Genomic DNA, 27,405 nt, shown 5'->3' on the forward strand with positions numbered 1-27,405 from the left:
GATCGCCGCAAAGGTAAGTAATAACAACAACAACAACAACAACGGATGATCGCCGTCGTATAACGGGCATACATTTAGAAAGGATATCGTAAAACCGGCATGCGCGCTTGATAAACCGTTTCGAATTAGTACATAGAAGCACTTTAATTATACCGTATGTAGGGTAAATTTTTAACCTCGTTAAGACAACGTCGTAAACGATAAAACGCGCCAACTTCCTTCCTCGCCGTCCCGCGTAGTTACATTACAAGAAGGTATACGCATTATTACAGACACATCCAAGCATAGAACGACAGAAAACCGTCATCGCGTCACGGCACGGGCACGCCGTTGCGAATACTCGAAAACATACCTACACCCACCGTTCCCGAAAACTTGTCAATTCCCGCTCTTTCTTATCACCCTGTTTTATTTCTCCCGAGTTTAATTTTAATTCAATCTTAATTACTTTCTTCGTTTAATTTCGAAACGCTGCGCAGACAATGCTTTCGGGTATCATTCGTCCGTATGACTATACATCCGATGGATGTCTCGTAAGAGACGTATACCTATTTCGTCGTCACTGCAGGTACGAGAAACGCAGGCGAGGCGAGCAAAGCGAGTTTATTTTCTCCGAGCGTATCGCATGTACGTACCTCCGTTTCGTCCTGTTCTATATGTATAATATATATTATACACACACACACCCACAGGCACGCGTAAGCGATACGCGATTGCACATGTGTGTACTGCAGCGAAAAGAGACTCACACGGTGCATGCATAGGTACGTATGTGTGTGTGTATGAGTGTACATGCATATATATATATCGCCGCGCATGCATGCCGTCCTCTCTCTCTATATCGGAGAGAAAAGTCGCGCAGTTGTGTGTGTGTGTCGGTTCGTCGGAGAGCCACTCGATCAATACACCACGTAGCCTCCTGCTGCCCCAACCCCCGGAATCCACCTCCACCCTCGGCTCCGCCGCCCCCGCGGGAAGGGGATCAACGGAGAAGACTGCACTACACGGGCAGACATCTCCTCTTCTTCTTCTTCTTCTTCTTCTTCTTCTTCTTCTTCTTCTTCTTCTTCTACTTCTTCAATGAAGGGAGATGAAAAATTAGGTTTTATTTTTCTCACCCTGCTGCAGAGTCTCGAGGCATAAGCGATTGATAAGACCGTTGGATGATCAACCGAATAATTGGACGAATGAAGGGAGGAAGATGGACGAGTATTATATACGGTAACCATTGTTGTGTATTGTGCTTATTAGTTGCGGTTAGTTATCGTGTAATAACGAGTGCGGATAATGGCGAGAGAATTTTCGAACTTTCGTTATTTTCACCATGATTTTCTCATCGTTGCAAATACTTGCTTACCTGTGACCTATTGAACTCGCTGTATATTACAGCTGCAAGAATGCGGTTTTACACCTAGTTTAAAACTGTCTATTTTATTACGCAGCTTTATTATCCGCGTGACGTCGGAGAACGAATGAATCTGAACTTGCCACAAAAGAAATAAACTCATATACACACATATATATATATATATATATACATATATATCACGATACTGCGCGATGTGACGCTGACATTTTCTTTTCGTACAAAATTTTCACCGCGTTTCAAACTTTAACCGTTATACGGTCGAAAGGGTTGTCCAGCTCTGGAACCCCTGCAATTTCTACGTATAGATATTTATATATATATATATACACATCTGTGTGTGTCGGCACTATGTAAATTCCATTCTTCGTTTAACCACTCACGCGATACTTCGAAGCGAGAATCAAGGGAGGGTGAATCTAGAAGCGCGTAACTATGTGACGAATTCATGAAATTATATAGGTATATACGGTACAATATCCGCGAAGTTTGAAATCACAAGTGATAATTCTGGTATTTTTCTTGCAGGTTAATTTTCACTCTGCTTATACGTGTACACTGTACGCGTATAATTAGCGTGTTCGCGAGGCTAATTTTAAGATGAAGTTCGTTGTAATTGTACGATAAAAAAAAAAAAAAGTACGTGGCTATGTAATAAAGGTTAGATTCTGGGGGATTGAATAATCCTCGAATGAATTACAGCCCTGCTTCCGTTGTGAGATCGGTCTAGGGGCGGTAGGGTGAGAATGCAATTCCACTGCGAATGGCATATACATCAACCCTCGTTTAACGTATAATTCCGAATAACGGTATCCAAGTTTCGAAACGTGAATGAATCTGGGTTTGCAAGCGTCGTTGACTCTAACGTCGATGATAATTTAAGTTAGCTATTCCTGAGGTCGAACCATCATCGCGCGAATAAAAAAGGGACGAGGAAAAATCGCACTTGGCATCTGGATGTAACCGGTAGCGCGGACAAGGCGGGAAGAATTTTCTTCACGTCGTCAATCGCTTCGCCCTTGGGCAACTGGATATGAGAGAGAGAGAGAGAGAGAGAGAGAGAGAGAGAGGAAGAGAGCGATAGTCCTGAAGGGTGGACGTAACCTGGACCACCGGAGGTCTACTCCGTTTCATTTCCTAGCCCTCCATCTCGCCCTCGCAGCACCCCCACCCCCACCCTCATCCACCTCCTCCTCCCTCTATTCCCGACCCCAGGGAGCCGTTACCACGCGCCGGGCTACTCGGCTACCCTTGCAGGATAATCTACGGTCTTTTTCCCGGAGAACGCCGCGCGACGGTGTTACGGGAAAGATCTTTCCAACGGCGGAAAAGGCGAGGCGAGGCATAGAGAACCTTCCAAAACTTACGATAACTCCGCGCTAATGGCTTTGTCTTGTAGTCAGATTATTTTCGAGACCATTCTCCTTCTTCTTATTCTTCTTCTTTCCAGCGGAGATACGAAGGAGAAGAGTAAGAGGAGAAAGAAGAAAAAGAAGACGAGACGCGAGGAGGGAAGGAAACCGAGCTCTAGGTATACGAGTCCGATGGAAGTTGCGGCTCTGACGACCTAAAGAGGATCTTTTATAAACCTCCGCGTTTTTCTTCACCACCATCCTCTTCTTACTCGTCTTCACGCCTGCACCGCTACTGTTACTACTTTGATACATATGCAGTAGCGAGTTCGCGTCGCGGTAATGAATCAAGAGTCATACGTGCTGTAATATTATACCGACGTCGCGTCGCGTGGAGAGAATGAAATTTTCGCACCTCGTTATTGTGCGCTTTACGAGGTGCATTTCTTGTTTTTCCCACAAATTGTGACTCATTTTCTCGTAACTTCGCACATCGCTAGCAATTCTCTCCAATTTCTTTCTCCCTGACACGGCGATAAGCTTCTAAAGTGCTGCGAATTCGAAAGGGAGAACAATTATTCAAGTGGTTATCTCGAAACCTTAGAAACTTATATTTACCTTAACACCTCAAAGTACCCAGTTGAAATCTTATAAGCGAGTTATCACGAGTTAATTAATTATTTGTGTATTCGACATGGAAAATATTGATCTAACGCAAACGATTCATAAAGAATTTTATGATCTGTATACTTGCAAAGAAGAAATTGGTGCAGTCCAAAAAAGACGTTGATTACAAAAAATCTTTACGAGCATGTTTTTTTTTTTTACAAAGCAATCCGATAGCTGCTTTATAGTTTTGCAGAAATGTAATTGTATGCTGCTACATATACCTAAATCGCAATTTTTTTTCCACTAGGAATAAAATTACCTTGTAATTTTCACATTTGTCACGTGGAACAGAGACGATACATTTTCATCTGTGAAATCGTTTGGATAAAGTAATGAAATTGACGTGTGTAATAATACCGATACGATATAACTTAAAATAATGAGTAGCTATTTCGAAGCATACGTAGAAATATTGGACGGCGGTTCGCAATGGATAATAAAAAAAAGATTTTAACGAACATACAATTAGTAGATATAAAGAAAGAAAAACATATGGTAATGAATATGGTTCTGTAATTATGGAATAAAAAAAAAAAAAACAATAATAATACCAAATAATCAGAACGGCGTTCCGTTTACATGGTCGGAAGATTCGAGAGCATCGTGCGGAGCAACGTGGGGGTGAAATTCAGTCGGTGTTACACTGCTTTCTCGTTTTTCGAGAATTTGATATCGAGCGGTTGCCGTCGAGGGTGAAGCGAGCGAAACGCACCAGCGACCCGGACGCCCTTCGCCGACGGCGGAACGCGAGGGTCCCGCCTCAACCCTCCACCCCCGCCTCCTCCCCTCGAAGCATAATACATATGTATATGTATATAAACGTGTACATACGTCGACGGCCAGGCGGCAGGCAGCCTCGAAGAGAAGAAGGAAGGCGTACGAGTCGCTAAAAATACAAGAGAGCACCCCGCTCGTTTTCCGCGAATGCTTATTTTTTTTTTATACGCATACGTATATACGTCTGTGTACATATATACATATATATATATAGATGTGCGTGTGTTTGTGTAGCTGTAGCGCGAGTCGCGAAATACACGAAAGCGTCGAGTGGTCAGGTAGCTGAGAAAACACGCCCGCCTCACGCGTGTCCGATAAGAAAATGTTCCCTCAGGTTTTTTTTCCTCAAGCGCATTGGCGTATGAATGTTCACACATGCATAATACATTAGGATGGTCCTTAAAAAGGTCGTTTTTGAATTGCGATCGACCCACCCTCGAAATCGGCTCCGAATAATTCAAAAATAATTTCCAAATTTTTTCAGATTTTTATCTCAACTCTAGCCCGTGCCAGAGAGAGGGTGGATTTTCCCATTTGAAATACATACGTGTGTTTCGGATATTCTTTTTTAGCGTACATTTTAACGTATGAGTAATAATGTTCGGTAAAATCTGTAACTACGAGGTCTTAGTGGGCATTAGCGCGTTACTATTTGAGAAAAAATTCACATCACCATATCGGACAATTTAGACGAATTGGACTTCTTCTAAATGGAAAGAAAAGTCAGATTACAAAGGTATGTAAATTCGTCCAGATTGTCTGATACGATGATATGTATTTTTTCTCAGATAGTAGCACTAATTCTCACTATAACTTCGCAGTTACCGATTTTATAAAACAATATTACTCTTGCAATAAAATATGTGCCAATACCGAATGTTCGAAACACGTGTTTTAAACGGGGAAATCCACCCTCTTGGGTCACGGGTTAGATTTGAGATAAATATCTGACAAAATTATGGAATTATTTCTGAATTATCTGGTAAAGTTTGGAGGGGAGAAGACATGCGTCGAAATTCAAAAATGACCTTTAACGTGCAGTTAAAATAGGCGACGAGTCGTTTCGCTCGATCCTTTTCCTCGCACGGCGAAGTCGTACTTTTCGGCATTGTGCACAAATCTGTCCCCTTCGAGAATTCATATTTCGTGTACGGAGGAGGAGAGCCGATATCTGCTGCTTATATCCGTTCTGCTCGAATCGCTCTCTCTGCTCCTCGACGCGTCTGGATATACATTATGCATGTAACATATCGAGGCAAGCCGAGAGGCATAGACGAGACGGTTTCGCTCGCTGCTGCCATGTTTCTTACATATTCCCTAAGAATTTCGAAAATATTTTCACCCGATCTGTATTATCCTATCATTTATTTTACATGCACCGTGCGTGTTGATACATCGGTTGAAAAGATAGCAGATTTTTTTAAATTGGGCGGGGCTCTCAAAAGTTTCATCGTTGTAATCTATAGCGTTTGATATCGTAGTACCTGTGTGGTATTTAATTGAATTTCATTAAGACTGCCCGAAATCATGAAATTGGGTTCTATCTTTAAATTTGACAATGAGATGGAAAAGATGATTAAAAAATAATTTATTCAGAATAATTATCATCGGAATTTTGCTACAATCAAATCCGAGGATCAGAATGCGTTGTTTTATTTGACCATATTTTTTTTTTTTTTTTTTTATAATTATAAACTTCCTTGCGACAGTTTCGCTGAACGATAAATTGTTTACACTCGATCACCCATTCCGTGTTTTATCGCCAGCACGAAATGATGTAAATGCGACAAAATAGTTGTCAACGATTTATTGAGATGTAACATTGATTAATTGATCCTGAGGTACTAGGACAGAATTAAAATTCGTAACGTCAACTATCATACGTATATAACGAATCGTTGAAGGCTATTTCAATTCAGAGTTACACCATCAACGATAAATGTTCACGCGAAGCGAGACATTGTTAAACTTATTTTAAAAGCGATATACGCGACACGACGCGTCGTAAAAATAAAATAATAATTATCAAGCTGGCAAAGACCGCAAAATTTTTCCTCTCCAAATATTCCGCCACGTTAAACGTTACGACGAACTTCAAGGAAAATCCTTACCGTCAAGTTCCGCAATGCCGGTGAGAATAAAAACGTTGATTTTTCCACCAGATATACATCGTAAAGTTAAAACACCCCCGCTGCATGATAAATATCAGCGGGTTCAGTCTCATTCCTCCTCAGGTATAGACGCACATACAACAGTTTGACGAGCCGCGATCCCCCGGCGCGTTTCAGGCACGTGGATAATATAACCACTTGTTCCATGGTCCATTTCTCCCTCCCTCCCTCCCTCCCTCCCACTTCTACCCTCTATCTCTCTCTCTTTCTCTCTCTCTCTCTGCTCGCTGTACGGCGGGAGCAGCAGTGAATGATTGAAATGATTTGCCGAGTCTTTTTTCATCTCCTTCTAGCCTCTTCCTCGCGTGAATTCGCATAGGTTAAAGATAAAGAGGCCGCCTCGCTCCTTCGGTGGGTGGAGGAAGATATCGTTCGCGGGGAGGCGGCTGTCCCGAAGCCGGCGTGATGCCGGGGCTGCAGGAAAGGGGGCTGTAACCCCCGGCTGTAACGCCGCTCGTAAAAACACCGTAAACTCGACAGCAACAGGTCTCGTGGCTGGCTGCCGCAGACTGGCGACCCCCTCAAATATCATATTCGTCCGAGAGCGGGGCCCCGGTTAGTTGAGCGACGCTGTTGCTGTTTAATACTCGGCCCGATTTGGAATTAGCCTGCGTTGAGATCGGGAGGTCCGATTTTGTGCCCCCCAATTCCAAAAATCGTTTTTCGCGGATAGGGGCAAAGATGTAAAAATATTAATATCTAAATAGAAAGGGCACAATATCGAATTTTCAATGAAGCTGAGTTTTTATTCGTTATAGAATTCAACAAACGTCAAAGGTCGAAGTGCGGAAGCGAATAGATACAAAGGTCAGAATATAGAACGCGAAAATGCAAAATCGTCGATATTATAATTCGTCTCGACAACACAGAATCGTATACAAATTCTAGATCATGGTTTTCTGCATTTTCAGTTTTATATACTTGGACTTTATACACTTTGATAACCCATGGCAACGAATGAAATTTTCGCGTCTTAGAATATTCGATATTTCAGTTCTCCTATCATTCGACCATTCTAGTTATTTGCCACCATCTTTTTTTTCGCAATGGTTTGTGAACGACGACTGAAGTCTCCGTTATTCTTTACACTATCACGATCCGTGTGAGAGTAAGAAAAAAATCCACGTACCGGCAGACGATTGGTTTGGGTTTATTTAATGTGTCTGTACAAATTGAGTTCGATGTTTATGTACATGCATTTGCATCTAACCGCTACATGCATGGTTGTAAAAGCTCTGGTTGAATTCTTGTCCAATTAATATTCCTATTGAATATTTCGTAACTGCTGATATTATCGCATGTTGCTGTGTTTTGTTTTCCATACACATTATCGTGTTGGAAGTTATAGTAACGTTGTCGTAACAGAGATTTATGATGAGGAAAAATCGTTATTTCGCGACTTTGGAATTGCTTGAAGTAATTTAGTGAACCGTAATAAAACAAGACGTACTCATATTTTGAAATCTTGGTTCCTTCAGTCATTGTAAAAATAAGAAAATGGTGCATGTTTTTCCAATGTTTCGTTACGATAACGTTACAAACCACAATCTCGTCACATTCGTAACGTGGACGACTTGTAACGGTGCAATCGTTACACACATGCGTTATGCCGTTAGGCAGTAATTTAATCTCACACGGTCGAAAGCGATTTTAAACCCGTTACTGATAGCTTGAGTTTTATGAAGAGAATGTTAATGCAACGATGAATTTTCATAAAAAAAATAGTTGTTTCGCAATTTTGTTACCGTCTGTAATTCTTTAAGCCGTGATACTTATGATATTTTCCAAACTCAATTGCAACTTCAACGTTATTCTATATATCACAAAGTTCCGAAATATGTGGTATTTTTTATTAATTTTTTAATTTTTTTCTTATTTTACCCACCGTAAGTAATCACGATGACGTTTGCTATAAATAGCAGATGAGAATTGCGAAAATTTTTCTGTTCAAGTCAATTTTATCTTTGTAATACGAATCGTTTCCTCGCCCAAAAAGCAGCATCAAGTTTTCTTCCTCGGTATGAGAGAAAGCAACAGCCCTTCATTTTTGTCATTACATACACAAATTCGTCGTCTATTTTTCTCAATAAAGGCAATTTCAAAAATATACCCATTACGATTACAGAGATTTATAAGAACAGAATGCAAACCTCGATCAGCGGTGTGAAAAAGTGTAAATTTTCACGACTCGCGACAGTGCTAAGGAATATTACGTCGCGTCTGACGCCTGTCAACTTTGGTATTTGCCGTTGTCGAAGAAATGGCCCAGGTATAAAGCGTGTGAGTCTCACGCAACAAGAGCTCGACTCGCAAGTCTGCGAGCTGATCAAAGTTGGCGGATCGTCGGGGGTTGACTGGTTCTGTGCGGGGGATGGGGGGGGGGGGGGGGGGATGGGGGGGTTTGACAGGTGAATGGCGGGCCACCCTGGGGATATTCCTCACTCCTGCTTAACGTCAAACGTGAATTGTGATATCGTTTCGGTAACTTTGATGTTGTTACGTCTGATCGCTAAGTAGAATTTAGATCTAGCCGTTTATCGTTTGCCAGCCTAGGTGACTGTGACCCCTAGGAGGTTCGGTCTCTCCCTCCCCCCCCCCCCTCTCTTCCCCCACCCTTCGCCGACCCCATTTTTACTCGAAAAATAATAAAGCTTATCCCTTTGAATCCGCGGATATAAATTTGACGATAGGTTATACAATTTGAATCCGCCAATGTTGGGGACTTCGAATCGCGTTTGTCCTCACAGAATAATTATTGACGACGATCGTTTCAAATATCAATAAAATCGAAACTTAATATTATTTGTATAATGAGGAAGAATTAAATCGATAGATTTTTGTTTTTTTTTATTGTCATCCGCAGCTGCTTTATTAGGAGGATTATTCTACGCTTGTACGTGACTAAAATTGAAATAAAAATAATATTTATATCAGAAAACGACCTTCGATCTTAGGTTACCAAGAATTTATTCAACACAAACCGGAACAAGGTATAAGGCAGAAAATTTTGTCGAATACTTTGAAACAGTTTTTCATTTCAACGATTTGTATAACATAACGTTTTCAAAATTTTTAAAATTTTCTAAAATACTACCAACATCCAATGGTTCACATTTGATAAAAAAAAAAAAAACTTTTTCCACTGCGAAATTATTCCCGATTAATATCGACAGTCCATGAATTATGATCGCATTGGGTATGTGTTTAGATATATTCATGATACTAATTTAATTGACGTACGAAACTCATTGATCAAAGAACAGAATGTATATATATAAGTATACACAGGTATATACCCATGAATTCCTAGAAGGAGAATAAAAATGAGACGCTGTCACCGCGGGACCAAAGCAATAAGCAAAACGATAAAACGACTCCAAAAAAAACAAAAAAAAAAAAAAAAACCGGTGAACGTAGGTAGATATGCATAGAGTCCCTAGATATACATTTCCGTTCAGTTTTTATACAGCCTCGGAGTAGAAACAAAAAGTAAAAGAAAAAAAGAGAAAGAGAGAAAAAGAGAGAGAGAGAGAGAGAAAGAGAAGAAGAAGAAAAATATCAAAGATCGAATATCTCGCAGGCTCGGCTCGGATGGAGCGAGAAGAGATCGTAGAAAGACAAGGCAAGACGAAATTCCCACCAGAGCCTCTCACTCTCCTCGCGTTCCTCGTGCCGTTTTTTTCCACTAAATCAAGTTTGATCCGACAGGAATCGTTGCCTGGTTTTCTACCTGTTTGCGTGTGTGCGTGCTTGTATTATATACTTTTCGGCCGTCTCGACGCGAGGCAACGCGACGCGACAAACGTCTCGGTGTCCCGCATCTGTCTTCTCAAGCGGCTGCAGGTATCCGGCCGAATGGTTCTACGCAAGGTGGGCACACACTCTCACCGTATAAACCTAATGCAAATACCTCCCGAACCTATCCCTACGATACATTATCGCGTTTCTTTACGAAAGAATCACATAAAATCGGAATCGCGACATCGTCGAATTTTTAACGGTGTGAATTTTTTTGTTTTTTTTTGATTTCATTTTGCAAATCTCTATTTATTTCTCGAATCACGGGTGTGTTAATATCATACGTAGCCTACGGATCTCAGGAGTTGCCAAATTTCTCAGAATTCGTTGTTATTACTAACCGCCTGCATGTGCGTATAAATAATAAGGCGCGAAAGAAGTAAGAATTGATATGCGATATCTTTCTTACAAGAGAGACTGCATCTGGATATTATCGATAGGGGAAGAAGACCTTTTTATTTATACCTGATATGATATATAATATCTGTATAAAGATAACGAGTAATGAAGAAAACAAGAATTCACTCGCGTGTTAGAGAAACTTGAAATCGCCCGGAGGGATTGTACTGCTGTGGCATACCTTGTAACCGAGCAGTAGATTAAACGTACTCGCTCAAACGTGAGAGTAAAAGAGAAGTGCACAGCTATATGTGTATTATAAAAAATTCTAATCCTTAGAATATTATAACGACAGCGTGCAGGTTCGAGCCATTTATTTTATACGCACGTAATTCCTACCGATATATGGTATCCGGACCCCGCGCGGTAAGCGATGCTGGTCCTTGAATTCTCTTCGTTTTATATCTTCGAGAGACTCTGCGCTTGAATTTCAAATGCACGTGCAGCCAAGATCAGCTCGGTTATCCGTACGGTAAATGTATGTACATCATCGCCATCGCGTTGCCGTACATTTTTATTTATATACACGTAACAGATACCAGAGGTGATGGCATAACGAATTTTTCAAGTTCTACGCAGAGTAATTCGGTCGGTTAACGATGGTCGGAAAGAGATGGAAAATAATTGTATATTGCATTACGAGTGCGGAAAGTGGACGATTTCCGACGTGTATGTGAAGTTTGCAACATTTGCAGTTTGCAGTCGGATATCGTCAAACCGAGCGGTGTGACACAAGCTAGTTTTTCCAACACCCGTGAGGGGAAGTTTGATTCTAGAAACAAACGAATGTAGTATAATGATTTGAATGAAATAGATCGAACGTAATCAAGAAGTCCAGAGGCACGGTCTCAGCTTCACGAAACCTAACCTAAGCGCGCAAATTTAGATTTAACTCACAATCGGCACAACGACGTCACTAGCCGCGGGTGACGTCCATGCGTAAAATGAGTCGATCGTCAAGTGCGCGTGCGCAAGAACGTCCTGGTGTGTAAAGTTGAGAATTTCAGCTGAACGCATGCGCCAGTGTAGTTTTGCCCCACTGTTCGGAAATGGATCACTTTACTCACGGTCCACAGGCTTCGAGAATTTTATAACTTTAAAAATAATATTGAAAAGAATCCGGCCAGAGTTGACAAAGTAAAATCGCGTGTAGGTACTTATCGAAACAACGAGTGTGTAAATTTATTCAACTGCACACTGCGTGATAGAAATAAAATAATGATATGCGTAAAATATAATCGTATAATAATCTCGTAACGCAGCAGACACAGACCATGCACGAAGGCAGGGACGGTGATGAAGGAACGAAATATGGTGGGCAATGGTCGTCGGTGGTGTGTATATATATATATGTACATATATACCTATCCATGTATATATCCATAGCATCCTTGATAATTCAAAATTTCATTAAAATTCATGAGGCATTGGCAACAGCGAACGAACGCCAGGCGCCTCTTCTCCTCGTTCTTCGGCTATAGCCATGCCTTATATATACATATATATACGATGAACGGATAAGTTAGCAAGAAGAAGAAGAAGAAGAAGAAGCGGAGCGAGCGCGAGCCAAGATATGAATAATATAGAGGAAGTTCTAATTGCTTGGCCCGGAACTTGAAGGAAGAAAGTTTTGCGCACGCCTAGCCAGCAGGTATTTAGCTTTGTGTAGAAGAGAGAGCATAGTGCTTCTCTACCAGACTCAACTTCTGAAACAAAAGTTGCGCAGATGCGCTTGTTCACGTCGCGTTGGTATAATAATATCTGCACAGATATTTCCGAGGAGCAAACGGAATGCGAGATTGAAATTCGTAGGAGGAAGAATCATTGTTACAGAACTTTTGAACCGTTTCATATATTCGGAAAATCGTGATACTGTAAAACCCACTAATTACAAATTCTTTAAGCTCAACCCATTAAAAACTTTTGCTCATAATTTCCGTTGCACGAAAGATGCATGTATGCAAAACACGTATTTTGACACATACAGATCTACAACGATATTATACGTGGTTTTATTGTACGGAATAAAGATGTCTAGTGTCAATGACGTATTAAATTCTAGACGAAAATAGACATTTTCCCAGGACTCATTTCACCCTAACTTTAATAACAAAATCACTTTTTTCATGTAAATTAGTTAGAAATTAGACGTCAGATATCTCCATCGCAAGTTAAAATAGTCCAATTTTTCTTTCAGCTCAATTTTCCTTAAACTCCATTACCAAATATACCAATAAAGATTAGGATTAGCTATTCTTTCTCAACGTGAAAGTAGAAACATCAATCTGCTCAATATCAATTTATCAATTCTTTAAATTTTTTCAAAAACCATATTTCTCGTCACTTATACTTTTTTCACACTAACACCCGACCTGCCTCAAGGAGTGTAATTTTCCACATTTCAAAGAATCGTACACCAGTGAGTAAGAAAATACAAAAATTCCAGGAAACACGCCCGAATTTCCTACAATTTCCCAGTTTTTCCAGATGCGCGCAAATTCCCTGACAATTCCCGATTTTCCAACTTTCCCCGACAGCTAGACACTCTGGAAAGTAAAAAACAATCACAAACCCAGGAACGGTGCAGATGTTCTAAAGATTTTGAGATAATTAGGCACTGAACTATCCGAAATAATAGTACGTAGATTTGATAGGCGAATAAGTTGGGAAAAGAGCGTCATCTTTGTCGTCATCGTTGTTTTTGCTTGCTCGCTCCGGGCTCTGCAGCAGGCGAAACGTAAAACGTTCTCCCGCGCGAAGCCTAATGACCTGTAAGATGAGGTTCTCTGCGCTCCATGCAATTTACATACAATTAGCATACGATTAGTGCAATCGGTTAGCTCGAAAATAACTTGAGCGAATTATTTGTCCCTGTCCCCAAAGTTTCGACGAAAGTAGAAAGAATCGTGTTACAACTGTACAAGAAAACAGATACCTAAAAGTTCTCTAATTCTAAAATCTAATACCAATGTAATAATTAACTTGAGCTATTCCGAGTTGATATATAAATTTTTTCCCCTTTTCGGCATCACGCGTTTCTCCCTGATATCCGCGGCTCTATCACCTGAGAGCAAGGAAGGAAAGCCGCTACAGCGTCTCGGCGAAGTTCGCATCTGCATATCAAAAACTTTGCTCTCTGCGGGTAGAAAGGCGACAGCCATGTTCGCTTAATATCGCAAGAGCGAACGACGAGAATTACGCTTTTCAGCGTTTCAGGACTCAGCCGTCTGCGCGTGCAGATTATGAGATATCTCCTCTCATGCTCTGGAGAGTGCAGCTGTACCGCAAGAACGTTTAAAGGGAGTTCAAGAGACGCGAGGAGTGTGAAAAATGTTGTTAGAAGACGATCACTCGACCCTCGAAAAACATAAAAGGGCCGTTGTCGAGAGGATGGTCCGAAATTCGGACAAATCGGAGTCTTAGAAACCGTCTACGAACAGCCTCGCTTTGCTTCGATTGAAACGAAGAAGCAGAAGAAGAAAAAGAGAACACAGATCGAGTCATGCAGCGAAGCGTGCGAGTGCGGGGCGAGCGAGCTCTCATTTTACGAGGTTATTTTACGGTATTTTTATGATATAACATACCTAGTTTCTCGAGTTTATAGGTTTGTGAGATTTTATCGTAGTAGGTGACGTATGGTTTGTTAAATCGTCCCCTTCTATTCCCGCCTTACGTAGATACACCCACACGCCACCCTATCCGTACATTCATCCCGAGTTGATTCTTTCACGTTCACCGGAACGCGATATTTTATACCTACATGTGTAAATATTTCCCAGTTTGTTGCGTCTATCGGGGTAAAATTTTCACAGAAATCACCGCGTCGGATGGTTTCTTCTCTTCCTTGTGCTTCTTCGTTCCATTTCGCGCCAAACGACACGATGGTAAATCGCATTCAACTTTCTGTTCTGATATTTAATTCTTTCGAATTGAAAACTGTAATACATCGCACAGCGTTAGTAATTCACCTCCATTTAAATATTCGTATCCATACATCATTTGTCGTAGGAGAGAAATTCTTACAGTGTATATATATATAGGTATATATAAACAACGAGAAATCGTTGAGCCTTGATTCACTCATAATTGCAGTCCGTTATAGATACCTAGTGCGGCAGAGAAACGCGAGGCGCAATCTCCAGAAGGCGGCGGACAACGATCCTCTGCAATTACCTACTGCAGCAGTGCAACAGCCGCCCCTTTATACAGTCGATGCACCTAACGAGCGTCGAGTTGCCGGCTACATTGCCGAGATTCGACTATAGCGGGTGCGTGTAAGTGGACGGGCAGTAAACTCGAACGAGTGACTCACGGTCGTTGTTTTAGAATTTGTCCAGATGTTTAGTGTCGAAACTGGGGATTGAAAATAGGTTGCATCAGATATTGAGAAGCGGAGGGAAATGCAAAAAACCAAAAAGCGAACTCTTGTTTTGAATTTTATCAGGGAGAATATTATACAAATTGAAAATTCGTGATTATGGGGGATTGACGAAGGAAAATTTTCGCCGATTTTCGGCATGGATAGAATTTTTTATTAAAAACAATTTGTCTTGGGACGTTTCGGCCGAGCCCTGCCGACCATTATTAGGCTGCTATTAACAAATGAAAACAAAAATTGTTCGACAGGAAATTTCTTTTCTTGTTTACGCTGTCTTATAATTAACTTACATCGTCCCTACGTCAAGATTCGGACGCGTGTTTAGAATAAATACAATTTAAGAAGAATACAAGTATAATCTTATAATTATAGAGATAGCATTAACAAGAAAAGAGCTGCCCTGTCAAACAAGTTTTCGTTTTCTTTTCTTAATAGCAGCCTGACGATGGTCGGCCGGGTCGGGCCGAAAGGTTACAAGACAAATTATTTGGAATAAAAAAATTCTCTCACGACAAAAATCGACGAAAATTCCCCTTCATCGAGTACATTACAGGCATGGTAGGTACGTATACGGATTTATGCCGACACGCTGCTCCGAGAATGCGGCCCTGGGCATGCAGATGGGGGTCCATTCAAGGTGAACCGCCTTCCGCGAGTGCTCGGGTCGAGTCTGGTATAATTCCGACCCGAGCTAACAAGGGATTTCTATTTAAATACGCGCGCCGTTGATACATCGAGAGTTGACCGAGGCGAAGGGAAAAAGCATCGAGGAATTATTGTCACACGCCTGCGTTTCTCGATACGCGTAAATCGGGTCCTAATCTTCTAATACCAAATGTGTGGAAGAAGCTCGTCGTGCAATGCGCAAGTACGAATAAGGTAGAATCTATATATATATGTATGTATGTATATGCATATCAGGTATACGATACACCTATGCTGTACGGATATTTCTCTCAAAGTGTGTTTGAACGAGATAAGAATATAACTCGTGCCCGTGTTTGTAATATTTTTTCCTGCACGGTGGGATGCTTCGTCACTATACGTATACACACCTATTACACACCGATTACACGTACCTGCTGTATAACTATTACAATGCCGCTCGATGCGTAATACGTGGCTGCAAAAGGTGTTTGACAAGAGATAAGATAGGGTCGTGTTATATGTGTTTGTCATGGGCTTCCAATATTTTTCGACAGGTAGCTTCTATAAATTCTTGACAAAATATACGCACGGCGTAAGCCGAATTTTTAACGAAGGTATTCAACTCCGCAAACGTTATTTTTCATTCGCAATAGATACGAATTCAACAGGGCCAAGTTGGAGGTAAAAAATCATTTCTCGAACAAGTCTGCCTTCTTCCGGATTCCACGGCCCCGTCAAGTACGACTTCGTTGATGGAAAAGTTTGATTTTCAATTCGGAATTAGAGAAATGGAAAACGGAAAACGGAGGGTAGCTTTGAGCTACGGTTGGAAAGTCGCCGCGCGAGAGGGAACGAATGTTTTAGAATGATTGTTTCTGGCTCCTGCAGGGTGGATGTCTAATATTATACGTTATACAGGGCGCAGGAGAACAAAGGCCTGCAGGGAGCGCGTATTGTGCTGTCAAGTTGACGTGACGTTTACCGCTGGGCACGTTAATAGAATTATTCCTGCTGATTCCGCTGCCGCTGGCTTGTTCTAATAAACGTGATATCCATTTCGTCGAGGTACCGCATCGAGAAAACTGTACCGGATGCTTCCGTGCCGTTGCCCGCAACTGTCTTGTACGCGGACTACAGGGTGTCTCGGAAAAAAAAATTACGATTTTCCACCGTGACACCAGCTGAAAAGCTTGTTTGGGTTAAAACAAAGATTCTGTGAAAAGATTTTTCATATCTTGTCACATTTTTCCGAATATATGAAGAAACACGATGAAGCACTTCAATTGTTATTTCTTTCCTGACATTTATAATCTACCCAAAGATCACGATCCGTAATACAACAATGTAAATCGTAAAAGTTCATACTGAATTATAACTATTTTATGAGATTGAATTGCTAATGAAAAAGTTGTCAGATACACTTCTCGAACATCAACTGAAGACTTGATATTACAAGTGTGGGTCTCCTTTGTGACGTAAATTGATATAATGATTGATCTGAGCAATAGAAAAAAAAAATGTACTCACGTTTCTTAATAAATTTGAAAAAAGTACGCAAGTGGAAAATCAACTAATCGCGATCTTCCACATAACGTGAAACGCTCATCTGTTGACAGAATATTTTTTTCAACTTGAACAATCTTTTAAGGGGGTGCCATGTAGAAAAATCGCAAATTATTTTTTTCTTACACAGCCTGAATTTTGTATCTGAATTACAATATCAATCCTCAGAAATTTCTCCGCCCCGTTAATGTCGGAAAACGCGGATTTCATAGTCGAAAAAAGAAGTAATTTCATGCAATTTGTTGAATCGTATTTTCTGCAGTGTTCGCACTGCTGATACGTTTTGTTAATAACAGTTGTTAAACATTCGCGTCCTCCAGATATAAATGTGGGGCAAAGATGGCCAACAATTTATTATAGGATCGTTACAAAGAGTGAAATTACCCGTTTTGCTTCCCTTTCTGATCTAATATCCGTCACTGATAAAAGACCTTTCACGTGTCAAAGGAAGAGTAAGGTTGCTGCGTCGATCGATATTATTGTGAAAACAGTCTAGTTTCTGATTTCTATCTACAGGCACGTTCCCCAGTAAAAGCATTTTCATTGCTCAATTTATTTGTGCATGTTGGATAATTTCCTTACGCTCAACGAACCCGTTATTTTATTCCGTAACGCAAAATCGTTACAGTATAATATATAATATGTATATATGCAGTCTTGGCAGAAAGGAACGTGCGGTATCGCAATTAAAAACCTATACACCCACCGCGTACGAGATCTGGCAAAAATCCAAGAATCCAAGAATACGAGAATAGCGCAGGATCTGATATAGAAAATAGTAATTCGCCGAGATATTTCGATGTGCTCGTTCGCGATGATCATACCGAAGCGAGAAGAGGTTGAAATCTTACGGGCAATGGAGCCAATGAAATCGGCTGGATGGGGGTAAAAAAGTATAACGGCCACACAAGGCTATTCAAGGGTCACAATATCCAATTTTCAGACTTGAAAATCTAATTCGTAAAATTTCAACAAGATGTGCAGACAGTAGAAATATATATTGTATACCTAACAATAAGATCGAAACTCACGTTTTTCGGATTCTGTACTTTGGCTTTCTGTGTTATACTTTCAACTTTTCTACAGTTTGTCTTCTCCATACACTTCACTTCGATTTCCATAATTTGAAATTCGACTAGTTAGATTCTCTCGACTCTGAAAATTCTACTTTCCGACCCGCCGTCCCTGACTTTTCTCCGAAGATCGTTGGTTTTGGGACTTGATTTCTGAGACGCGCGTCCCGTCGATACGACCCTGGGTCCCAACCTTCGACGGCAGACGAGGCGAAATGTACGCCGAGAGAATTTGCTGCGCATAGTTGGCATTCCCGCGACGCTCCGAGTTCGAGTCGCTGGTCGGCCATGGCATCCGTCGGCCGAGGGTTTCTCTCGCTTCAACAATACACCGCGTAAAACGCGATTTCGTACCCTTTCTCTTCGCGATAAATTATCATTCTTACGCAGGCTGCCGCCGACTCTTCCCACTTTTCGATACTTTAGAAGGCACCGCGTGAATTCCATTTAGCAGACGACTGAATTTAACAAGGTTGCCCCTGATTTGAATTGATAAATTTCACGAGTTAGTTGTAAATTTTAGTTTTGTCAAAACTCTTCAAAACTCTATGAATTTTTTAGGCGAATAAAAGGTTCCTCGTCTATTTCAAATTTTACAGGTTAATTTTCAGGTAGTAGAGTGGTTATCTAAATTGATACATACCGACGTCAAGAGTCAATTGTTGCGACTCTAAAGCCATGTATAATTTGGCAAATAGTTATATTTTTTCCATACCCTTAAATTATCAGCACCGATGCTGCAACCGTCCTATTGAATTTAAATACGCATTAGCATGATCGACGCTGTCGCAATTTGGATCGCGTTAACGGGGTAATAAATTCTATTTGAATTGATTACCGGTCGTTGATGATAGAGCTATACGTAATGCATAATAGACGCGTTAAAGGAAGCCACGATCCGTCGTTGTCCTTGATTGTGTAACAATGCGACGGCACGAGACTGTAATAAACAAAACTGAACAACAGGCGCGATAGTGATAATGGTAACGTAACAAAGAGCAACAAAGAAAAAGAAAATACGAAACTGACCACGTAAACAACAGCCAATATGTAAACCGTCGGTGTTTTTTCAGTAAAAATAGTTTCGCCTCGCGGTCTCAAATATTTTTGGCCTTTGCAAAGTTTATAAATAATAATACTCGATACAGATTATATGATTTGAGAACAGGTCAATTCGACTGGTTGTTGAACCGAGCAAGATTAATGACTCGTTTTCTAGACAAATTTTAGTTGAGGAAGGCGAGAGGCGTACCCAATAAACGGCACTTCAGCTCGCAGTGTTGTTTCAAATTAATTACTCTTCAATTAGGTACAGTAACTAACACCGCCACGGATATCTTTATAAGTTCATTGCTCATCGTCAACGTCTAATTGACAAACGGGTCAACGTCGAGCAGCAGGTATGGGATTAGAGTGAATCAGGTTTGAAATTCAGTTTAGATTGTTTCCTGCAATCTCAGCGCTCTTTCTTAATCTGTTTTATAATCCATGGTTTTTAAGAGGACGTCGAATTTCCGTAAAATACCGCAGATCGTATTTTTACAGTTCTCACTTTTTCTGAACGAGAAAATTCCTTCAAATTTTGGCAAATCATTTGACTCGAAAGAGTACAAGGAATCAACGAATTCACCGAACATATGCTTGCAACGGATTCTCGCTCACTTTGAGGCGGTTGCGGGATTATTGAATCCCATGTTTTTCGTATTTTTACATCAGTTTTTCGAGTCAACCCACAAGCACAATTGGAAACATTTGTAAGCGTATAATTTCCCAAAGTTTGAAACGATTTAGTTACTCCGGAGAGAAAGGACTTGTAGTTAAAATACGATTCGGTCACTCCGTCGGCACTCCGACATCCCCTTACAATTAAATTATAACTACGGGTTCCGGACTGGACCAGAAATCATCGCCTCCTGACTCGTCCCTCGAATACCGTGATATTATACACAAAAGTATTACAGTGTTGGCGATGGTTGAACGCGCGACCCGTGGCGTGAAAATATATATATTTTTAGACCAGAAACCGTGGCAACGTCGGCGCAGCGCGGAGAAGAAAAGAGAAGAGAAGAGAAGAGAAGAGAAGATGAGAGAAGAGGAGAGACTCGAAGTAGTACATGACCGAACGAGGCCTCCTTTTTCACGTGAATTTCGGCACCGCCCGCTGTCAGGAGAGTAGAATGTAGAAAAGGTAAGGGCGAGGTATCCAGGGCCCGAAAATGAATAGGACCCTAAACGCCGTGACAATGGTGGAAATTTAGGGGCTGTATTTCCCTTGGCTGGCAGCGTGCGCAAAGCGCGCAAGGTGTTTTTCTCACATTCTTCACCGAGCCAGAAGCGGAAAGGACGCGGTCAGACAGACGGCTGCCGACGAACCAACCAACCAACCAAAGAACCGCGGAGCTCTTCGGCGGAACGGGGGAAGAAAAAGGGTTTTGTTCATCCTCGAGTAAATCAAGTGTCGGTGCGTTCGTCCGAGCTCACGGACGCTCTAAACTCCGCGTCTAAATCGTATCTTCGCAGATTACAGAGTTCATCGAAAAATCTCGGAAAAATTATCAAAACAAGAATAAAAAAAAAAAAAAAAAACGAACCTCTTGTAATACGCTTATTTATCGTATTTTAAAATATTACGAAACGGATCAATGGCTCAACTAACGCAAGAGGTACGGTTTCGGAATGGTCTGCATTTGCTTTCTCTCTTCGTATCGTCTCCGCTCATTATCGGCTTGGACGAGTTTATCGTAATCGAAAAAAATCCATCGCCGACGGCGAACGATGATCGGTTATACGGGGTTCACGGATCCCTAATTCGAATCTATCCTCGCCCCATGAGAACCCTGATTATATTAAGTACGCGGGAAAACGGTCTGCTTAACATAGCGTTTATCTGCTCTTCTCCATTTTAGTGCTTTTTCACTGCCTCGTCAGCCATTGCCCATAAACTCTGTGGTGGAGCGGCGCAGTTCAGTTCTATCCCCGGTTTCTGTGTAGGCGTGTAGAGATTTACACACCGGCATTCGTCCCACATGCATTAGTAGCTCTGCATCGCGCCGAGCGTGATACACACCACGACGCGGCGTCCCGCGCACGTTCATATATGTAAGTACATACATGTGCACACATGCGTACATATACGTATGCACACGGAGCGTCGCGTCGCTCTCTCGGTTGGGAATACAGCGGGCCCCCCAATACCAATTCGAAACTCGTAAACATAATTTTTATGTGGTGTTTGGATTACTTTACGCGTGGATAGAGAGACCACGAAGTGCGCAATTATTTTGGGGCTCCCCTGTTTTCAGGCCCCCTTTTCCGTCGCTGACGGCTCTTCAGCTTTTCTGTGCCGACTCCCCTGATCGGAAAAAATGGGATGTGAAGGGGGGATGACGCGCCTGCAGCAGCATATCAAGGGTCGTTCACCGTCAACAGAAACGTCTATCCGTACGTCTGCCTGTCTGTCTTCTTCCGAGCCCAGTGAACCGCGAGGAGAGGCATTCGATCCAAGATGCAGGGAAGAAGGACCGAAATCAAATCCCGCCAATTGCGGAACACGTCGTTTAAATCGAGTTCTCCGCTACCCACGCGCTCGGATCAACGACGAGCATGACAATCAATGCATGCCGCGAAGGATGGGAGGTGAGGAAGAGAAGAGAGACGATGGAAGAAAGTTGAATTGTTTTCCCTGTCGGTGATTGAACGAATGAATGAATGAACGAATGAGGGAGGTGTGATTTACGGACTCCCGTTGCTTCTGCAGGTACTTTTCTCGTATCTGTTATTTTTATTTCCTTTTTTTTAAATCTTCTTTCTTTGGTCTGATTGGTCGTTTTTAGTTACTCTTTATCCCCTGGCACATTTTATGTAACGTATTGTCACACTGATAGCATCGCGAGATAAGGTGCGATAAAATCGTGGCCGATCATCCATCATTGCGGGTGACATTGATACGGTGTGACAGCATCGCCGCTGCTTAAAACCCTTCGAAATTCTTTTAAAACTAAAATGTTCCTCCGGCTTGAGGCGAAGTATAAACAAACGGACGTGTGCACGAACTGCATGTAGCCGTGTGACCTTCTTTTTCGATTCTCTGCACGGACGGCGACAGTCGTTGAATAATCGCGAAAACGTAGGTCGGAATGTATCGTACAGCATTTGAACAACGTGTGAAATTCGAATTCGATAATGCAGGTATCTGATGTCTTAGCTTACCAGTTTTTTCTTTGATTTCGCACAAGACGGAGAATAGGGCTGGTTTCATTCTGTGGCAATTTAGCGTGTGTTTTCTGTGGACAATAACAAACAGAAAAGACGTTTAACTATTGTTTAAACAGACAGCGTACACATATTCGATATAAATTAAAAACAACAATAACCCGCAATAAGGCCGGTATATTCAAGTGTTAAACAACTCTCAAACCGATCGCTTGTCGTATTTTGCGCCTCCTTTATTTCGGTTATGAAAACGAATTACACTCAACGCATTAGTAACTCTATGAGCAGGCACTTGTTACCGTAATCGTCACCTCTTTCCATTCTAAATTACAGAGTATCGATCCCTGAATCATCGACAGAATCAAGTTCCCGACGGAATTTCGTCCGCGCGATATTCATATTTTCCCTAAAGTATACTCGCGAAATGATTGAATTGGGAATTTAATTACCTAGCCTGTGCCTCGTCCAAACTTTGGTCCGTTATGTTCATAATCTGCTGTAATATTTCGCCGATGTCCTGTTTCCTCGCCTCGACGCTCTGGTCGGGGCCTTGAGCCGCGCTCGCATCGACGGGCCCCATGCTGCCGTAGCCCCCCGTGTTTTGGGCCCCTTGACCCTGGTTGCCCCCCATCAGACTCACACCTGAACCACCGTGTTGCAGCATCCTTCCAGTTTCATCCATCAACTGAGTACCAGCTCCGTTTACGTCTGGCGGCTCGCTGGAGCACCGATGTTCTCTTTGTTGTTGTTTTTAGTTTTTTTTTTTCGTTTTTTTTTTATGATGCCTCTCGCGATTTTGTCAGGACTTCGGAGCGACGAATGACTGATCCCGAATGGTTTTCTTTACAAGATTTACAAGAACTAAAAACAAAGAAACACACAACAGTAAACAAACAATCAAACAATCGCCAACCGACGCGTTTCACTTTCTCATTTCTCTTCTATTTTGCGATTATTATTGGACGATGATGATGATGATTATTAAAATACTCCCATCTCGCGCACAAACTTTCGTCGTTGTATTAATTTTTCAACACGTGTTCCACTTTATCCGTAACTAACAACGAATCTTATATCGCGTACATATGTTTCTCCGTGTGTAAATACGGCAAACTCTGCTACCTTCGTCGTTCTCTTCGGGATTATTTGGAAATATATATATGTATATACTCGCAACTACGGTAATAATAATAACAATAACAATAATAATCACTGTGGTTATTATTATCGATTTGTTACATTAAAACGCGATTGAAAATAATTCGTAGACACTATCAGCATCGTATATGTATTTATATGTGTGTGTATATATATATATATGCGTATATATATATATATATATATATATATATATATATACAACAGTGTCTTCTGGTATTAATTTCCTTTGTCTCGAATTTCGAACGTTCACACTTACGTTTATTCTTATATTTTATTGTATTATTGTATTCTTTTTTATCCTTTATGATATATATATGTGTATATATATATCTCTTATGTTTTAGATTCGTAGTCGGTATGATGTAGAGTAGTGTCTAGTTGACGGATTGTCAAAGTGTTACGTATACACGGTTCGTTTTATTACAATTATTATTTTATGTATCTATTTGTTTTATTTATTACTTTTTAATAACTATTAATTTACGTCATCCTCGTTACCGTTTTCGAATCCTCGGTATTGTTGTTTTCGACGGTGTTTCACGGTAAGCCTAGGCCGATTTGGAAAACTCTTGCCATTCGTATGGCATTACTCTGTGCCTTTACAAGGCAGCGCGCGGCCCGTGTGCGTTCTGTCTCTAGCGATCTGACTTTGGTTAGTGTGAAACTAGCTTCCCTCGGTGCCGAGTGTGCGTGCGCCAGCCATACCCGTTCCCGCCAATCAGAGGACCGCATTCGCGCTCCGTCCTCCGACACGAGACGTCTCTCTCTCACTTGTTTGCTGCCCCATGCGCGACTCTTCGTTGACGCTTGTTTATTTAACCTCCGAGCGTCAAACTATCACCGATTCGATGTCGTTCACGGTTTACACGCACTGTCGCCAACACTCCGATATTCACTAAGGTCTGATCATTGTATAAAAGTTTTTCACATTAATGCTGATTGTATTCACGTAAGGCAGGTTTAGTCTCGCACGTCGCGCATCCGACGCTCATTCCTGACAGCAGTTGCGACGCAGACTCCGCCCACATTGCACTTTTTATTCTACAGTTTTTATTTATGTACCCGATTAGGCGTCATGTTGATACGTATTTGTCCCACTGTTTACTTATTGGTGAAAAATAATATTTTTACTCGTGTTTTACCGGCAAAATATCAACTCTCAAGCGTCTAAACGGAGCTTTAATTTGCCAAACAAACCCGTGAGCATGCGCGGCAAATAAACATGGCTTCCATGGCGGCCATGTTTGAATGCAGTTGTTGATTGGAACTGGAACCGATGTTGCAGGATTTCTTTTGCGATTACGTGGTAATATTTGGTATCTGGGAAACTTGTATGTTGAAAAATTTTGGAATAAAAATTAGCCGCTGTTATCAAGTGTTGAATTTATCACCGTTGTAAGGAAAAAATTTGAACTCAACTTTTCAGACTGTCGTTGCTGTTTACTACAATAAACAATAAATTAATGAATGCATGCGTGCAATAGTGCGTATAATTATGTCCGTCAGCTGGGATAAATCAAAATAAATAATGGTTTCATACCTGGCTTACGGAAACGTCAGATTCGTCAGGATTCACGGATAAAATTCTAACATAACCCAAAATAACCTTAACTTAACCTAATCTAATCCAAGTGACAACGAGGCTTGACGTCTACCCACGTTTCCTTGCAAAGTTTTGCACGCTACTTTTTGCCGGTAAGAATGTCTGCTGCTGATAACGGTACAAGAATATTCAACCTCAACGTTGCACCTTCTTTATCACTCCCTCCTTGCCTGGAACGACGTTTCCCAATTGATAGTAGCGCCATCTGCGCGTCATTTGATAGTACCAGACACAGACTCAGTAAGTCTACGGGCCTGAGAGAGCTCACGCTCGTCTTTCCGTGATATAGGTTTTTGACACCAATTTTCGAGGTATTTGGCCGGTAAACGCGTGGCGTAACCGACCAATACTCTGCCGTATTAAGCGTCGCGAAAACAGTGAACGATGCGGAACACATTTACGGAGATCAGTAGTCAAATATGAACAAATTACAAACATCCACTGTTTTCGTGATGCCGAATACGGCCGATCACTGAAGATACTGCAGAGTGCAGTTCAGTTACCGTCATGCCTTTACCGTTCAAATATCTCTAAAACTAGTTCTGAATACCTGTATGGTGTCAAAGGGCGCTAATACACCGGAGACACGAGAAGTGCAAGCGTGGGCTCTCTCAGGCTTCTGTCTGCTTCTCTCTCGTACGTTTCGCGATTTGACCACGCCGCGGCGACTGCTGTTGGTCATCGTCATTATATTTACAAGCTGCAGGAGGTGCACGTGAAATTTTGTGGTTAAAAGGAAAGACAAGATGCAGTTAACAGAGACGCGTAAGGCTAAATCATTCGACGTGAAGTTGGCGAAGCAGATATTGATAAGGGAAAATAAGTACATAACAGATTTGTTCTCCCGTATGCCTATACCATACTCTGCCCTGCACAAAAACGGTTCGAACTCAAATATAACCTGAAAATTTGATAATTCTTACGTTGTATAGACTCGTCTGGTTGACAACGAGATATAATTTAACGCTTTTTTTATTGCAGATGAATTCCAAGACGATGATGCCGACCACGAGCAACAAACCAATGACAGAGGTATTAGTTTTTTGCAATAAGTCTGCTAGAGATAACAATTGTAGAATATTTAAAGTTCTTGGTTATCAGCGGCACGCTTGCGTGTGGAAAGACTACATAATTGATATTTCCAAGGATTCCTATAAAAGATTGATGAAAAGTTCATCCATTACTGTTAATTACCAAATACTCTCGTTTTGGGTTATAGAAAAGATGTTTTTGGCTCTGGGGTCAGGCACGTCGAGAGCGAATACGTTAATAGAGTTGCATGAAAAATTGGAACAGTTGAAGGGAAAGCGATTGGATTATAAAGCGAAACTTTTGAAAAAGGGCCTGAAAAATAGACTGAAGAAAAAAAGTAAAAAAGAAGAGAGATTGATGCAGAAAAAACTGGCCAAAACAGAGTTGGCTGCAGCTGGGGGTGCCAAAGCGAAGCATGAGAACGGAGATGTGCCCAAGTTCACAAGACCGAAACCAATTTTCAATTCGGAAGGTAAAATGGTCTTCAGTAAATTCGACTTCTCAGAAATCGGTGCTAAAAAAGTACAGCCTAAAGTAGACAAGGATCCCAAAAAGATTCTGCAAAAGTTGGAAAAACAGAAGTTGAAGATAAACGAACTACAGCAAGCTGGACAAAAAGATGCGGCCGATGAACTTCAGGAGAGACAAGCTTGGAAAACTGTTCTAGCCAAGGCAAGTGGGGAAAAAGTCAAGGATAATCCAGAGTTATTGAAAAAATCAGTCAAAAAAGAAGAGCAAAAAAGGAAACATAGCGCTAAAAAATGGGAGGCTCGAAAAGAAAAGGTTCAGAAATCGCTGGAAGAGAAACAACAAAAAAGACAAGAAAACATTAACAAACGAAAAAGGGAAAACAAAATAAACAACCTGAAGAGAGCTTCTAAGAAGGGTCGAATCATACCTGGATTTTGAATAGCTTTCTTTGAATCATCAACTTAGCACAAGAATTGTCACTGTATGTAAAAAAAGCGTTATGAGATCAAGTAACGTGGTTCAAATATATTATCATGTTCGCAAGTTGTGATGTTATTTGCAACACAGTTTCCATGGCATTCAAACAGATTATTTTCATCGTGACTTGTTGCAAAGTCAAACGAAAACAGTGTTATTCACAAATAGGAAAAACTCAGACAGCGGCGCTGCAATTGTGGGCTGATTTTGTTATTAAAATATATAGTTTATTCAGCGAATATCTTTAGTACATAC

At 41.3% G+C, this 27,405-nt stretch overlaps 2 protein-coding genes across 9 annotated transcripts in view; one reads left to right on the top strand and one right to left on the bottom strand.

Moving 5' to 3' along the window:
* The window catches only part of exd (PBX homeobox extradenticle), a 57,108-nt gene extending 31,848 nt beyond the window's left edge, over nucleotides 1–25,260 (bottom strand). For 3 of the 8 annotated variants that reach the window (XM_046616891.2, XM_046616896.2, XM_046616897.2), the window contains exons 1-2: nucleotides 22,856–24,576; nucleotides 22,404–22,477 (exon numbers count right to left, since the gene is read on the bottom strand). In XM_046616891.2, the coding sequence (XP_046472847.1) occupies nucleotides 22,404–22,477; nucleotides 22,856–23,088 (307 nt within the window). In that variant the 5' untranslated portion in view covers nucleotides 23,089–24,576. Of the gene's footprint in view, nucleotides 1–22,403; nucleotides 22,478–22,855; nucleotides 24,579–25,107 lie in introns of those variants that run through there. The other 5 variants (XM_046616893.2, XM_069134526.1, XM_046616890.2 and 2 more) reach the window with 4 other exon arrangements.
* Nucleotides 25,261–25,433: 173 nt separating this feature from the next.
* Surf6 (Surfeit locus protein 6) lies at nucleotides 25,434–27,216 on the top strand. Its single transcript, XM_046616898.2, has 4 exons — nucleotides 25,434–25,481; nucleotides 25,737–26,052; nucleotides 26,152–26,202; nucleotides 26,390–27,216. Exons 2-4 carry the CDS (start codon nucleotides 25,917–25,919, stop codon nucleotides 27,109–27,111), a joined length of 909 nt encoding a protein of 302 aa, XP_046472854.1. The 5' UTR covers nucleotides 25,434–25,481; nucleotides 25,737–25,916; the 3' UTR covers nucleotides 27,112–27,216.
* Nucleotides 27,217–27,405: the final 189 nt, after the last annotated feature.

The sequence above is a fragment of the Neodiprion pinetum genome, chromosome 3 (assembly GCF_021155775.2).
Source record: "Neodiprion pinetum isolate iyNeoPine1 chromosome 3, iyNeoPine1.2, whole genome shotgun sequence".
NCBI lineage: Eukaryota > Metazoa > Arthropoda > Insecta > Hymenoptera > Diprionidae > Neodiprion > Neodiprion pinetum.

Coding starts and splice junctions, on each gene's coding strand:
- Surf6 (XM_046616898.2), top strand. CDS start 25,917: ATGCAGTTAACAGAGACGCGTAAGGCTAAATCATTCGACGTGAAGTTG. Junction 26,053..26,151: donor CTCTGCCCTGCACAAAAACG/GTTCGAACTCAA, acceptor TTTTTATTGCAG/ATGAATTCCAAGACGATGAT. Junction 26,203..26,389: donor GCAACAAACCAATGACAGAG/GTATTAGTTTTT, acceptor TTTGGGTTATAG/AAAAGATGTTTTTGGCTCTG.